At 40.7% G+C, this 13,664-nt stretch overlaps 1 protein-coding gene across 3 annotated transcripts in view; it reads left to right on the forward strand.

The window, feature by feature from the left end:
- DPH6 (diphthamine biosynthesis 6) overlaps nucleotides 1–13,664 on the forward strand; it is a 374,050-nt gene that overhangs the window by 248,956 nt on the left and 111,430 nt on the right. For all 3 annotated transcript variants that reach the window (XM_061611524.1, XM_061611525.1, XM_061611526.1), the window contains exon 13: nucleotides 190–432. In XM_061611524.1, the coding sequence (XP_061467508.1) occupies nucleotides 190–432 (243 nt within the window). The remainder of the gene's footprint in view (nucleotides 1–189; nucleotides 433–13,664) is intronic.

Below are 13,664 nucleotides of genomic sequence, written 5' to 3' on the forward strand. Positions count from 1 at the left end.
TTCAAGCTTATTAAAGTGGTGTACTTTTTATGATGCAACTAAATCCCTGTCAGGAATGACCTTTACTCAGATATACTTGCTTCTTTTGTATGAAAGTTAAAGATAATTTTATACCATCCTCTCATGGCAAATCTAGAAGACAATTCCACCATTTTTCTTATGCTTTTCCCCATTATTGCTCTGTTCTAGGTTGGAGACATTCTCTACTGTGCTGGACAAATTGCGCTAGTGCCATGTACTATGCAGCTAGTGGGTGCTGGCATGGAAGCAGAGGCTTTGGTTTCCTTAAGCCATGTTGAAAAAGTCCTCAGAGCCATGAGCCACAATGCTGAACTCCACCATGTACTTATGGCAAACTGTTATGTAACTGACAGCAAGTACATTTCTGTTGCTCAAGCTGTGTGGCAGAAGAAATTAAAAGAACTTCAAAAGGTATATGTGATATCCATTTTCTTTTCTTTTTTTCCTGCTTTGAAAATAACAGTTTATGACTTTCCCCCCAGATTTGAAGTAATATCAGAATATTCTCAGTGCATTTTGGTGGGGTTCAAGTAAGACCGATATAATAATGTTTGATTGAGCTGTTATGTTCTGGCTCATAAGTGGCGGTGCACGTCTGAAACAGAAAATTGCTTAATAGAAAGATATATTCATCACCAAGTTTGTCTTAATTCCCCAAAGCGAAAACTTTAAAAAGTCCTGTAAGAGCAACCAATTCCAGCTGGAAATATTTGAAAAGTATTTAGTGTTTGCAATAAATGTGCCCATATCCTTTTCTTCAGGAGGGTAGGTTAGTTTCTCATCACATTTAATGGTTTCAGCACTTATTTACAAAGATAGCTGCAAAGTTCATCTTTTGCAGTCTAAATTTCATTTTATTCTGAGGAAGTTTTAAAGTAGTAAACATTAAGTTTAAACATCCCTCTGGAGTAGCATGGGAGATGGTGCTGTAGCTGTAGCAAAGAGGGAGAAATCACTCCTCCAGCAGGAGTCTCCACTGGATCTCAATCCCTTCTGCCCATTAAGATTAAATATTATGACACACATAACAGCTGGCTTTGATTTAAGTTAAGATATGGAGGGTTGGATCCAAAGATTGTGCAAACGGAATGCAGTTGTGCAACCCATTTTTCCACATTCTTCTCCCTTGTAAGCTCCTGTGCTCCTGAAAACCTCTTTAGAAGGTCTGGAGGCCTGGGGCACTCCTAAAAGGTGTGTGTGGTGTCATAGGAGGCTGCAGTTGGAGAAACTGGGCAGAGGAGCCTTGTGCAAGTGGAGCTCCACTCATGCAAACTCATTCCATCTGATTTGGGGCAATTTTGCCTCCCAGTGCAGCCCCTTGTGACGGTGCCAATGCAATTCAGGAGGGCCCTCCCAACATTCTGGAGAAGCTGTGGGGAGTGGAGGGAGGATGGGAGGGAAGAGGTTTGTTACATGGGCAGCTTTCCACATGTGCAATCTTTGGATTTAACCCAGAGTGTCTAGAACATGAAATCATGCTCTGATGAAACTTAGGTTCTGCACCTCTTATGACACACAGGTTGTAGTTCAGCTTAGAGGAGACAGGCACATTGTGCCAGATTTTCTTCCTATCTAGCCAGAGTCACAGGTAAATCTTTTTGAATATTAAGATACTCAGTGTCTTGATCATAATGGGCTTGAACATACAAGGTGTTACCTGATGGACAAGAATATGTGATATGTGAAGTAGATGTGGTAAAGTGTGGGTGTGCTATGCAAGCGACAAGACTCTTAAGTAGAGAACTTTTCCACTGGAATTGGTTTTAGATGTTTTAATTGTTTTATCACTTATATGTTTGCTGCCCTGGGCCAGGAGGGAGTGTGACCCCTGGGAAGGAATATAAATTTAATAAATAAAAATATATATTTTTATTTATTTATTATTTGATTTATATCCCGCCCTTCCTCTCAGCAGGAGCCCATAAAATAAATATATCTTCCACAGAACTGGATTGTTATTAAACAAACCTAACAAATTCTATGCATTACTTTGGTTTCTCCCAGTACAATAGGTATGTCAAAATATTCAAATGTACAGATGTATATATGTATTTATATTCACCTGTCCTCCACAGAGTTCAAAGTGGGTTATGTGGTTCTCTGCCTCCCCATTTTATCCTCACAACAGTCCTGTGGAGTAGGTTAGGCTGAGAGACAGTGACTGTTCCAAGGTCTCCCAGTGATCTTCATGGCAGAGTGGGGATTTGAACTTGAGTCTCCCAGGTCTTAGTCCAGTACTCTAACTACTACACCACAGTGGCTCACAGATGTATGTCCTATTCTCATTACTTACAGCAATGGTCTGCTGAGTATCTTCTTTCCTCCTCTCCTCCTCCTCTCCACTCACTTCAGTTATTCTATGCAGCATCTACATAAAATGGAGATAATTCAAATCTATGACAACAAGGTTGGGTGAAAGGAGGGGTTGGAGAAGTAGTGAAGAGAAATATTTTACTTTGGAAACCTCAGTGTCAAAAATTACTTCCACTGAAACAGAAGAACCTCCTGAAGCAAACCTACGGGAAAATAGTGTCTCTTCTATAGCTGGGGTGCAGAATCTGTGCTGGTTATAGCTTTTTCGTGCTTCATAGGGAGTTGTAATGCAGGGATGGGGAACCTGTAGTCCTTCAAGTGTTGTTCTTGGACTCCATCTCCCATTTACCCCAGTCATCATGGGCCATTGGTGAGGGGAGACGTAGTCCATCAACATATGGATGGCCACAGGTTTTCCATTCCTGGCCTAAACTGTAGCCGACTTTGCGACAGCTTCCTCCACAATGCTTCCCAACCCATTTTCCAAATTTGACTCCTTGTGCTACTCCTTGCTTTCTAGTTAGTACTTCCAGTTTCCTTAGAAGACCCCTTGGCTTCACTGTGAACCTGGCTTTCATTCCCTGTTGGGAACAGTAGGAGTGCTGGAGTAGGGTTTGGTTGCTGGCGTCTAATCCCACTTTTCATTCTGTAGTCCAGGGATGGAGAACCTGTGCACCTTCAGATGTTGAGTCCAAGTCCCATTAGCCCCAGCCAGCATGGCCAATCATCAGGGATTATGGTAGTTAGGAACATCGGAAGCTCCCTTATATGAGTCAGACCATTGATCCATCTAGCTCAGTACAGTATGTCTATACCGACTGGCAGCAGCTCTCCAGGGTTTCAGGCCAGGGTCTCCACCAGCCCTAAATGGAAATGTCGGGGATTGCACCGGATACCTGCAAGCAAATGCTCTACCTCTGAGCTATGGCCCTTCCCCTAGTTATAGTCCACCAACGTCTGGAGGGCCATTGGTTGTCTCCTATAGACTCTAAATGGGGCTTACAGTCTAGAGTTCTAGGATCAGCGTACGGAGCAGCAACAACTATCAGTACCAAGTGGGTCCATTCAGAAGATAATCACTTCCAAATGCTCACCTGCAAGCCTCTTTTCTTTTCATCTGAATCCACATTATGTTTTCTGCAATATGATAATTCTTACTGCTCTTCCACTTCCTCCCCCACCCCACCCCTTCACCTATCTAGCCATCCACCCTCACTTTCCCAAATCTCAGTTATTCTCCATAGTTGGTTGAGATGCTCTGACTCAACATTTTTTATCTTCAGAGGTTGAACCCTGCTCTTGCTGATATACAGTCTCACTCTACACTGTTTTCTGGAATGTAAACTTTGCTGACACCCCAGACACACTCCATCCTGTTGTGCATACTTTTATTTTACTTTCAAAGCTTCCTTTCAGTGGTTTCTCATATGTAAGTTACTCTTTGATGATGCATTTGAGAAAGTTTATGGATAACCACCCACCCACCTCTCTCTAGACCACCCCTGTTGCACCAGGTGGCTCTATAAAGGGCTGAAGCCTGAAAGTTTCCCGAGATGGTAAAGCTACCTGTGCCTGATTTTCTTTTTGATTGTTGCCACCTGATTGTCTGTTCAGTTTCATCTGCTGTTACCACTTGTTTTTAGCTGTCAAGTGACAGTTTACATCCCTTCCGAACTCCAGCCACCAGCTCTTTATCCTTGCTGATACCTCCCATATTATAATCACCGTTGCTTGTTAGTATGGGAAAGGAACCATGTACAACAAAGAGAACCATTTGTTTTGTTTTGTTTTGCATCCCACTTTCCAGCCTTTTTTATTGCTTATCTTTGCATGTTATTTGAAATTTCCCACTCTTTTGCTCCCTAACTGTATTCTTTATTACATGTGCACATCAATAATTGGAAAGGGAGTGGGTAGCTTAAGTACACATGAGTCTTGCATGTTCTTGCATGTTCATACTGCTGTAACTGCTGTTGTTGAATAAAAGCAGAGAGCTGTTGAAACAAAATAGCAAGCAGGACATTTTCCAGTGTTACTATGTGTGCATGATGGTCAAATGCACCATAAAAAAGAGAAGAAAAGCTAAGCTTAGGATCATCTCATGAGGGTCAGATTTTACTGAATTTTGAAAATTCATGTCTGCTTTTTATTTATTTCAGATGAAATAATTTAGAAATGGCCTTTTATGTCTTCAGGTTATCAGGTACAAGTCATCATATTTTTGAAAAACGATTTCTAAAATGAAACTTCTGAAAAATATTTAGGAATTGCACTAGTGTTGAGCCTCAGCTCTCCCAGAAAGGACAGGAAGGGGGGGAGGCATGAGTTTCAGGCGCCTCCACTGCCAGAAGACACAGAAGGCTTGGGGGTTGTTGAGTCTGAGTGGGACCTTGGGGGGGAAGCGAGCCTGAATTCCAGCCAGTTCCCACGGATGGCGCAGTCTCCGAGGAGGAGAGCGCGCTGCCCCCAGTTGCTGCTGAGGACCTGTTGGGGGAAGCTCCAGCGAAAGTGCCAACTCCTCCCTTACCAAGCAGTTCCCAGGATGCCACCAGCGTGACGCAGCCCCCTGACCTTGAGCCCATTACTCAGGAGCAGGTGTCTTCCGATGATCCGTTAGAGACACGCCCCCCGTCACCTCACTCCCGCCGCCACGAGAAACGGACAGGGCAGAGACAGGACTTGCAAAGGAGTCAGAGATTATGATTGAAAACGTTCCCTACTTAAGCTTGCCGCTCACAGTGGGGAGCTGCTGAGTCAACTTCATACGCCACAGAGCATGTCTAGAGTGTAGTTAGGGGTTTTAGTGAGTTAGTGCAGGTTTTTCTGTGAAGCGCAATGCCTTTGATGTATCCATTACTTCTAAAAAATGAGATTTAATTGCACCCGTGTCTCAGCCTCGTAGTTCCGGCTCTGGACGGGACAACTAGGTAGTCAACTTATTTCTGATATTATATTTCTCCTGTGGTCTGTTGATATGTATGGGCCTATTGAAAAATTAGGAGGATCCCATTAGCAATGGACTGTTGTAATAGCAAACCTGGAGAGATGGGTGTTGATTCACCCAAGAAAAGGAAAGAGGATAGAAGGGAATGCAGGATCCCATTGCTTTATCCCTAAAATTTTAATTTTCACATCTCCATCAGACCCTTGTGTTCACTGTTTAGAAGGCTTTTGGATCAATCCTAAAGTTTTTTAATTTGCTCATAAGAGGCCTAGAGTTTGGGGTGAGCAGTGAGGTGGCCAAGTTTGTTGATGGTACTAAATTGTTCAGGGTTGTTAAAACCAAAAGGGTTGCAAATAGCTCCAAAAGGACCTCTCCAAACTGAGTGAATGGGCAATAAAATGGAAAATGGAATTCAACATTAACAAGTATAAAGCTATGCATATTGGAGCAAAAAAACCTTAATTTTACATATATGCTTATGGAGTCTGAACTGGTGGTGACTGACCAGGAATGAGAAGATGTCGACCCAGTGTGCGGCAGCTGTGAAAAAGGCAAATGCCATGCTAGGAGTCATTAGGAAAGGTATTGAAAATAAAACAGCCAATTAGGGATGTGCTAGAATTCTGCCCAATTCGTATTTAGTACTTTATTTTTCCATTAATTTGCTTATTCTCAGCCACTATCAGATTTTGATGTAGTGAATTTCCATGGCTATTTTTAAAAACAGACTTTAAAAAAAAAAAAAAGTGCCTCCAAAGCATCAATTGTAAGAATGATAATTTATCAATATTTCCTTTTAAAATATCTTTTTCCTTCAAATATTGATATTTTTAAAGGAAATTCTAATATTTCCTTCAAAATACTGATATTTCCTTTAAAAATCAGATTGGTAAAAGCAGTGGCTAGCGGGTATAGAACGGGTATAGGCCTGTTAGGTCAATGGAATGCTTTTGAACTGGCACGAGCCAATGGATCCCATCCCTACTGCCAGTATCATAATCTTGTTGCATAAGTCTATGGTGCGGCCGCATTTGTAATACTGTGTACAGTTCTGGTCACCTCACCTCAAAAAGGATATTGAAAAGCTGAAAGGTTCAGAAAGAGCAACCAAAATGTTCAGGGGGGTGGAGGAACTCCTCTATGAGAAAAGGTTGCAGTATTTGGAGCTTTTTAGATTAGAGATAAGACAAGTAAGAGGTGAAATGACAGAAGTATATATAATTATGCATGGCATGGAGAAAGTAGATAGAGAAAAGCTTTTCTCCCTCTCTCATAACACTAGAACTCATGGACATCCAATGAAGCTGAATGTTGCAAGATTCAGGACAGACAAAAGAAAGTACTTCTTCACGTAGTGAATTTGCTCCCACAAGAAATAGTGATGGCAACCAACTCTGATGGCTTTAAATAGGATTAGACAAATTCATGGGGGGATACGTTTATCAATACCAGTTCAATCCTTGGCATCTCCAGGTAGGTCTTGGAAAGAACCCTGCCTGAAATCCCAGAGAGCTGTTGCCAGTCAGTGTAGGCAATACTGAGTTAGATGGACCAATGGTCTGACTCATTATAAGGTAGCTTCCTGTGCCCTAACCAACCCCTAGGATTTTCTCTTGATAATAATAATAATTGTTTACATATTCATCTGCTGAAAAAAAAGTCTAAAACTTTTTTGTAGCAATGTCATCATCTACTATGATGATTTTATGAGTGATTTTTGCTAACTCATTCCTTGAAATAATTAATAGGAAGAAAATAAACCGTATGGGTTGTCGTCCACTTCTTTCGGATGGGACAGATGGCATTATTGATGATTGGAAATAATCCAAATGTTTATAGCATAACGAAATAGCAGCAACTAGCTTCAAGAGTTCATTTTCATTCACTCAGGCATATTATTGAATCTGGGTTGAATTATGTCAGTTACTAACAGTTCTCTAAGGACACCACAGAACCGTGTTGCACAAAGGGCAGCTTTGTGAAAACTCCCTCCAGGATTCCTAGCATCGCAATAGGTGTGGTGCCACTGCCCCTTAGCTTAAACTAATTGTCTATTCATCATCCAAACAAGTGGCAGCTAATGAAGTGTGTGGCAGAGAGACTCAGTGTGATGGAATCATATCACATAAAGTCTAATGAAGCAAAACATGGTAGTATTCAATGCTAGTCCTTCTCAGAGCAGGCCCATTAAAGTTAATAGACATGACAAACTTAGGTTCATTCTTTTCAATAGATCTACTCTGAGCAGGACTTAGTTGAATACAACCCATAATGTCTTGTTCCACCCATAGCCACATCCCCATAATAATTCTGTATATGGTCTTTGGTGACCACAGCTATGGCGCTGTAGACAGAATGTTTGGTGTAGATGTGGAAAGTCTTGCTTCTAATCATGTTTTATGTTTGTAAGCTGTTTTTGATCGGCATTGCCTGAAAAAGCAGCCTAATTTTTTTTTAATGTAAATAAATAAACTTTGTCAAATAGTGAAGCTCACTGGGCATTCTTACATCAGTCACTGAGCAAGTCACCAATCTTTCAGAAACTTTTGTGAGCATCACTCACATTACAATTGTAACACACATCATATTCTTAAAACACTATTTAGCAAGAACCACTGTATACAAAAGCCAGGCACCAATGTCTTTTTTTTTGTCACATGGAGTGTGACCTTGAGAGGAAGAGAATTTGTGTCATTGTCTCCCCATCCCTGGCATCTGTATCACCTCTCAGCTACCCATACTGGACTGCTGTTTCTCCTGGTAGCAGAGAAAGGATACTTCAGCTGCAGCAGTAGGCAATGAAGGATGAAAAGAGTACAAATGTGAAGACCCAGAAAAAAAACTTTTTTGTCAAAATAAAAACAAAAAACAACAAAAAAGAGGTTTTGGAGGGGGGGTCCCACATTTTTTGGTTTTGTTTTGTTTTCAAAATATTGGAGGGGGAACCTGTGTTCCCCCCATTTTTCTGGTTTTTTTTCTCTAGGCCTTCACATCTCTAGGAAAGAGCCAAAAAGGGAGGAAAGGGGATGTATCCAATAGATAGGGGACAGATGGTGAGGATTGGGAGAAAGCAGGGGATGAATGTGTGGGATGGCCAAGATATAGGACCCAAAGACTAAGTGGAAATGGGAAAGGGGCTGGACGCATCTTGTCATCTGAAACTACCACCTCACCCATGAAATCACCTGAGGGACAATATGGAACACTTAGACATTGCACTGCTTCCACTCAGTCACTGCATCCTTGGAATAACAGGGAGCAGCAAAATTAATGATCTCTCTCTCTCTCAAGTGTCTTGTGGTTATATTGATGTAGTTAGTCATGCTATTGAGGGAAAACCACTTAGCTTGAAAAAAATTGCTATGAAGTCCTGTATAAGTTCAATTGAAAAACTACTTAGATAGATAGATAGATATGTATTTAGTATCTTCTGCCATATCTGGATTATGGCATTTATTCTGTATTGAAATGTAGTGAGTGTTCATTGACTCCAGCATATAAAAAGCAAGATTCTTGTTGAGCTCATGTACAGAATATTTAGTGCGTTCAAGCGGCCCAGTAAGGGTGGCACTTTCATCTTGTGTCTTACAAATTTCATTTCTCCAGGGTCAGGATTAAAAAGTGTTTTTGTATTTTTGTGAGGTAATTGCAGTGTAAATATTTGACATGGGTCACACTTAAATAGTGGAACTCTAAAACTCCTTGGAATTACTGTGCCTTTCGAAACTGGTCCACAAAGGAACATGAAAAGATTGTCATACTTTTCCAAAAACAAACAAGAATAATCTGGGGAGACACGGCAGTGAAATATGCTACACATTTTGAGAAACCTGCCTAGATTGCAGCATTTATAATAGAACGTTGTTACTGAGAGAACAATGAAATGAGGAACAATGAAGTACATGGCTTAAATGGCTTTAACTATAGCTTTAATTGAAAAATGTATGAAAATGCATGTGATTATGAAAATAAATGAGAGATAGAAGGGTGCGGTTAGAACACAGGATTTATTCTAGTTCCTTCTTAATATTTGTGTCATCTTTGTTTTAATTTGATTTTTTAATTGTCAAAATCTTTTATTTGTACGCTGGTTTGCTTTGGGAATGAAAAAAGAAGACTAAGAATAATACAAATACAAACAGTAAATAAACAACAGTAACAAATATTGCAGTTAATAGTATCCTGAATGCAGGCATGGATGGATGGATGGAACTATGAACAGGAATACTCATGTAAGGACTGAGGAGATACCTGTTGCAAGGTCCCACTTGTTCTCCATAGTTCCCAAAGACCTGCTGGTATGTATTCTCACAGCAGTGTTCAGGACCTGATTTAAGCTTTATATGAAGGTTATCAGGGTTGAGGGGAGGTTAGTGAGGCATTTTCCTGGTAAGCCAAGAAAGAGGATTTATGGGAAAGGCCCAAGCTGCAGGGGAACCTCTAGGCCCTGTCCCAGTCCCAGTGGTAATATAAGAGTCCACAGGTCTCACCAGTTCAGAACAGAATTCTGAATAGGTTGTGTGTACTTGCTCATTTCTAGCAGAGATGACGGGCTTAACATTTTTAAACAAATTCAGTGATGGTCTGTTCATATGGAAGTACTACAAATAGGAACCTTTGGCATGATACTGGCTGTAAAAAGTCATGACTGGAAAATCTCTTGCCTAAAGGACACTTTTCAGCATGAGGTTCTCATACCCTATTTAGATAGCAAATATTTCCATGGTATTTGGTAGAATGAGACTCCTGTAGAAGCTATGTTTAGTTTAGCAAGGGGGTGAAACAAAGCATTCAATTTCCCTCCCCACATACCCTCTGGTTTTCTTTTCCAACTGGCACTCATTCCATGTCTACTGAGCATACTCAGTCATCACTGGCCCATTAGGAAAGGTTCTCCCTTATGTATATGTGTGTGTGTGTGTGTGTGCTTTTGCAAACATCAGAGTTCCAACAATCATGCTGATACCTCCATCTTTCTTCTTGGTGGCACTTTTTTTTTTGCTCTATTTCTGTCAATATTCACCCTTGGAGCTTGCCTTTTGAGGAAATGAAGTCTTGCAGGACTTCAGCGGAAGAAGACCATTGCTGTGCCACTGAGAAACTGCCCAGATCTTTAAGAACACATCTGCATGATGTTTGCTGTGGAGAGATAAGTTGGGTCCACGCAGCACATCCCATCTCTAACCCTCCATGTGTGTATCAGGCCATGGCAGAACTGGAAGAACACATCAAGATGCTTTTTCCCAGGGACAGTTCCACAGCTAAGCCCAACCATGAACTCAGACAGCCACCCTAAAGATAAAGCCAAAGGGAAAAAAGAGCTCCAGTATTCTTTCCCTTCATGTGTAGTACTCCCTGTCTGCATACCTTTATATCTTTGTCCATTATATCTGCCACTCTTACATGTCAGGCACCCTGCCTTAAAATGCTTCTACTTGGAAGTCAGTCCCATAGCAATTCTTCGGGCTTACTGCCAAATAATTGGGTTTTGGAAAGCTGAGAAACAAAGTAGTATTTTTGGTCCTTTTTGTTTTGCCCTCATTCAGGCTTGGATACTTAAAGTGACATGAATGTGAACTACTGCTATTTTAATGCTGCTTTAAACTTTCACATAGCAAACAGTGCCAGTCACTGACCCAGCAACATGTATGCCAGCTCAGCAGTGAATAATCACTTCAACTGCTCTGTGTTTTTCTTCTTCATCCTTGAAGCAGAATAAATGCTTTTGGCTTGTATAATGAATTTGTGTAGCACTCTGTCAGATCTCTATTTGTTATTTACCTTTTTCCGTTTCCCCCCTCTCTTTCTTGTGTGTGTAGGTTTGTCTGGAAAAGATAAGAGGAAAAATATCTCTGTCTTACAACACAATCCTATACACGTCTACTCAAAAGGTATAGAACCGCAGCCTTAGGGTTTTTTTGTAGATGTACAGTGTTGACCTACAAAACTTAGCATCACACTTATAATAGGTCAATTATGACATCAACAAGCCTTTAGTTTTCAGTGTACAGTCTAAGACCTTAAAAAAAAAGTTTTCCAGTTGAGTTTAGCATTGCAATAAGTTAGTCATCAGTGAATGGAAATCTCAGTTTACACTAACTGAAGTTGAGCAATTAAAATGTTAGCTCCAAGTGTCTAGAGATTGACATGGGAAACAGCTGAGCCTGTTAGCTCTTTCAGCAGCCTTTGATACCGTGAGGTGTTTGTCACAACCACTGGACCTGGCGAGCATTCTTGGCATTCTTTTTACGTGCTTCATTCCTTCCTGGCAGGAAGCTGGTAACGGTGAGAGGTTGCTAGCATTTTCCAAGGCCCTTCCCTCTGAGAACTTAGAAAGATGCCAAGACAAAAATTATAATAGCCATCAAGCCTAGAGTTGAGAAGTGTAGCAATGATAAGTACAGTGATTCAACATCTCCTAGCAATTCGATTTGCAGCTCTACGGGTCATGCCAATAGTGCTAAAGTTGGGTCATCCCTTATTATAAAAGCTTGAGCTTCTTTTGCAAGTTCGTATTTGGAATTTGTTATACTAGTAATATAAATAACTGTTGCATTTGCCATAGGAGATGTAAAGCTGGTTCCAAGAAAGTATGGAATCATGCAAAGTATGACTACTTCACCACCACCAGTGAACTTGGAACAGAGGCAGCTGCCTTGTACTGAATCAGAGCACTGGTCCATCTAGCTCAGTATTGTCTGTCTTGACTGGTAGTGGCTGTCCAGGATTTCAGATGAGATCTCTCTCAGCCCTCCCTAGAGATGCTGGGGGATGAACCTGGAACCTTCTGAATGCAACATGGGTGCTCTTCCAATGAGCCACAACAACCCTTCCCCTATAGCCTTCTTTGAATCAAGAGCATTGTCTGTTTTCTCATTCCAAATGTCCAAGAGGTATTTCCTCTAAGGCTGCACTATAGTGCCTGCCCATGGTCTAGAACAGCCTTTCCCAACCAGTGCGCCTTCAGATGTTGTTGGACCACAACTCCCATCAGCCTCAGTCAGGATTGCAAATGGTCAGGAAAGATGGGAATTGTGGTCCAACAACATCTGGAGGCACGCACACAGGTTGGGAAAGGCTGGTCTAAAGGGACACAAAACCACATATTAGCTAAAGCTGAACCTAATTTCCCTCCTTGTTTTTGAGGGGCTGTTCATTCCTTACAAAGGGGGAGGGGTTGCTCCTTTGGGGTTGGTGGGCAAATACCATTGAATTTTTTGGGGAAGATTTTGGCTTACCATACTTAAGCAAATGCCGAGGTTTTTTTCCTCCCTGCTTTAAACTTGCATCTTGTCCAGATGTGTGGAGCAGGCACAAGAACCTCCTGCCTCTGCTGCAAATGCGCAGGGGGAAAGTGGAAGTTATTGGTTCAGCAATAGCATATGGTAATTATATTCTGGGTTTCTATGGGAAGCCTAAGATTGCAGTAAAGATTTTGTTGTTGGAACTCAACTCTCAGTTTTTCAGATGAATTCAGCTGTTCAAAGGCTAAGCAGGCTTTTAAAGACAACTTCTTACAAATATCTAAAATGTTCACTCTGAATCAAAATGTATACTATAATTTATACACGTGAAATATTTTGAAGTTGTTTATTTTTCTCATTTGAGTATACCTTCGCCACTGATTTTTATCATTTAGACCTTTTCCAACCTTACAACCCCCTTAACTCAGTTCAGCTGTCTCCCTCCAAAAGGACTTATTTTTGACACCGTACAGAATAAAACTTAGAGACTGTGTTCATATTCCATGTGACAGACTTGATTTGCTTCTACTTTATATTGCTATCAATTTATGGCTTTGTTCCTTAAATAGTTATCTTTTCCTCCACATTGTAACAGATATATTGAATTATGTATATTTGAAAGGTATTTCAAGGAATCTTAACTTTAATGATTATTCTTATCTTGTCTTAGAAACCCATATTTTGGTGAGAAAAATAGCCTTTCAATGTGGCAATTATTTTCTTATCAATTTCATATTTTCATATCCTTGTGCTTAGCTGGCATATAGCACTTGACTTTACATTTTAGCTCTGCAGGAAATATTTTAAACATTATTATTACAAAGGGAGAAATCAGAAATCAAAGTGAATTCTTACTACAATGCTGTGGTGCAGGAAGGTGCAATTGCTGTAACAGCAGCCTGTATTATACTCTAGAACTAACTCACAGCTTGATAGGAAGTCCCTGCTGGGGAAGAAATGTTGGGGAACTGGCAAGAGTTTTACCACATCTGCTCCCTGCTGCTAATAAGCTTTAACCTGTTTCATTTTTATTATGCTTACTGTTTAGATATTTTGCTTCCAAAATTATTTCTGTAGCGCTGAGAATACTTAAAAGGGATCATGGCACAAAGTGCTGTTTAAATATGTAAGACTGTCGTCAA

Source organism: Rhineura floridana, chromosome 2 (genome assembly GCF_030035675.1).
Source record: "Rhineura floridana isolate rRhiFlo1 chromosome 2, rRhiFlo1.hap2, whole genome shotgun sequence".
In the NCBI taxonomy this organism is placed as follows: Eukaryota; Metazoa; Chordata; class Lepidosauria; order Squamata; family Rhineuridae; genus Rhineura; species Rhineura floridana.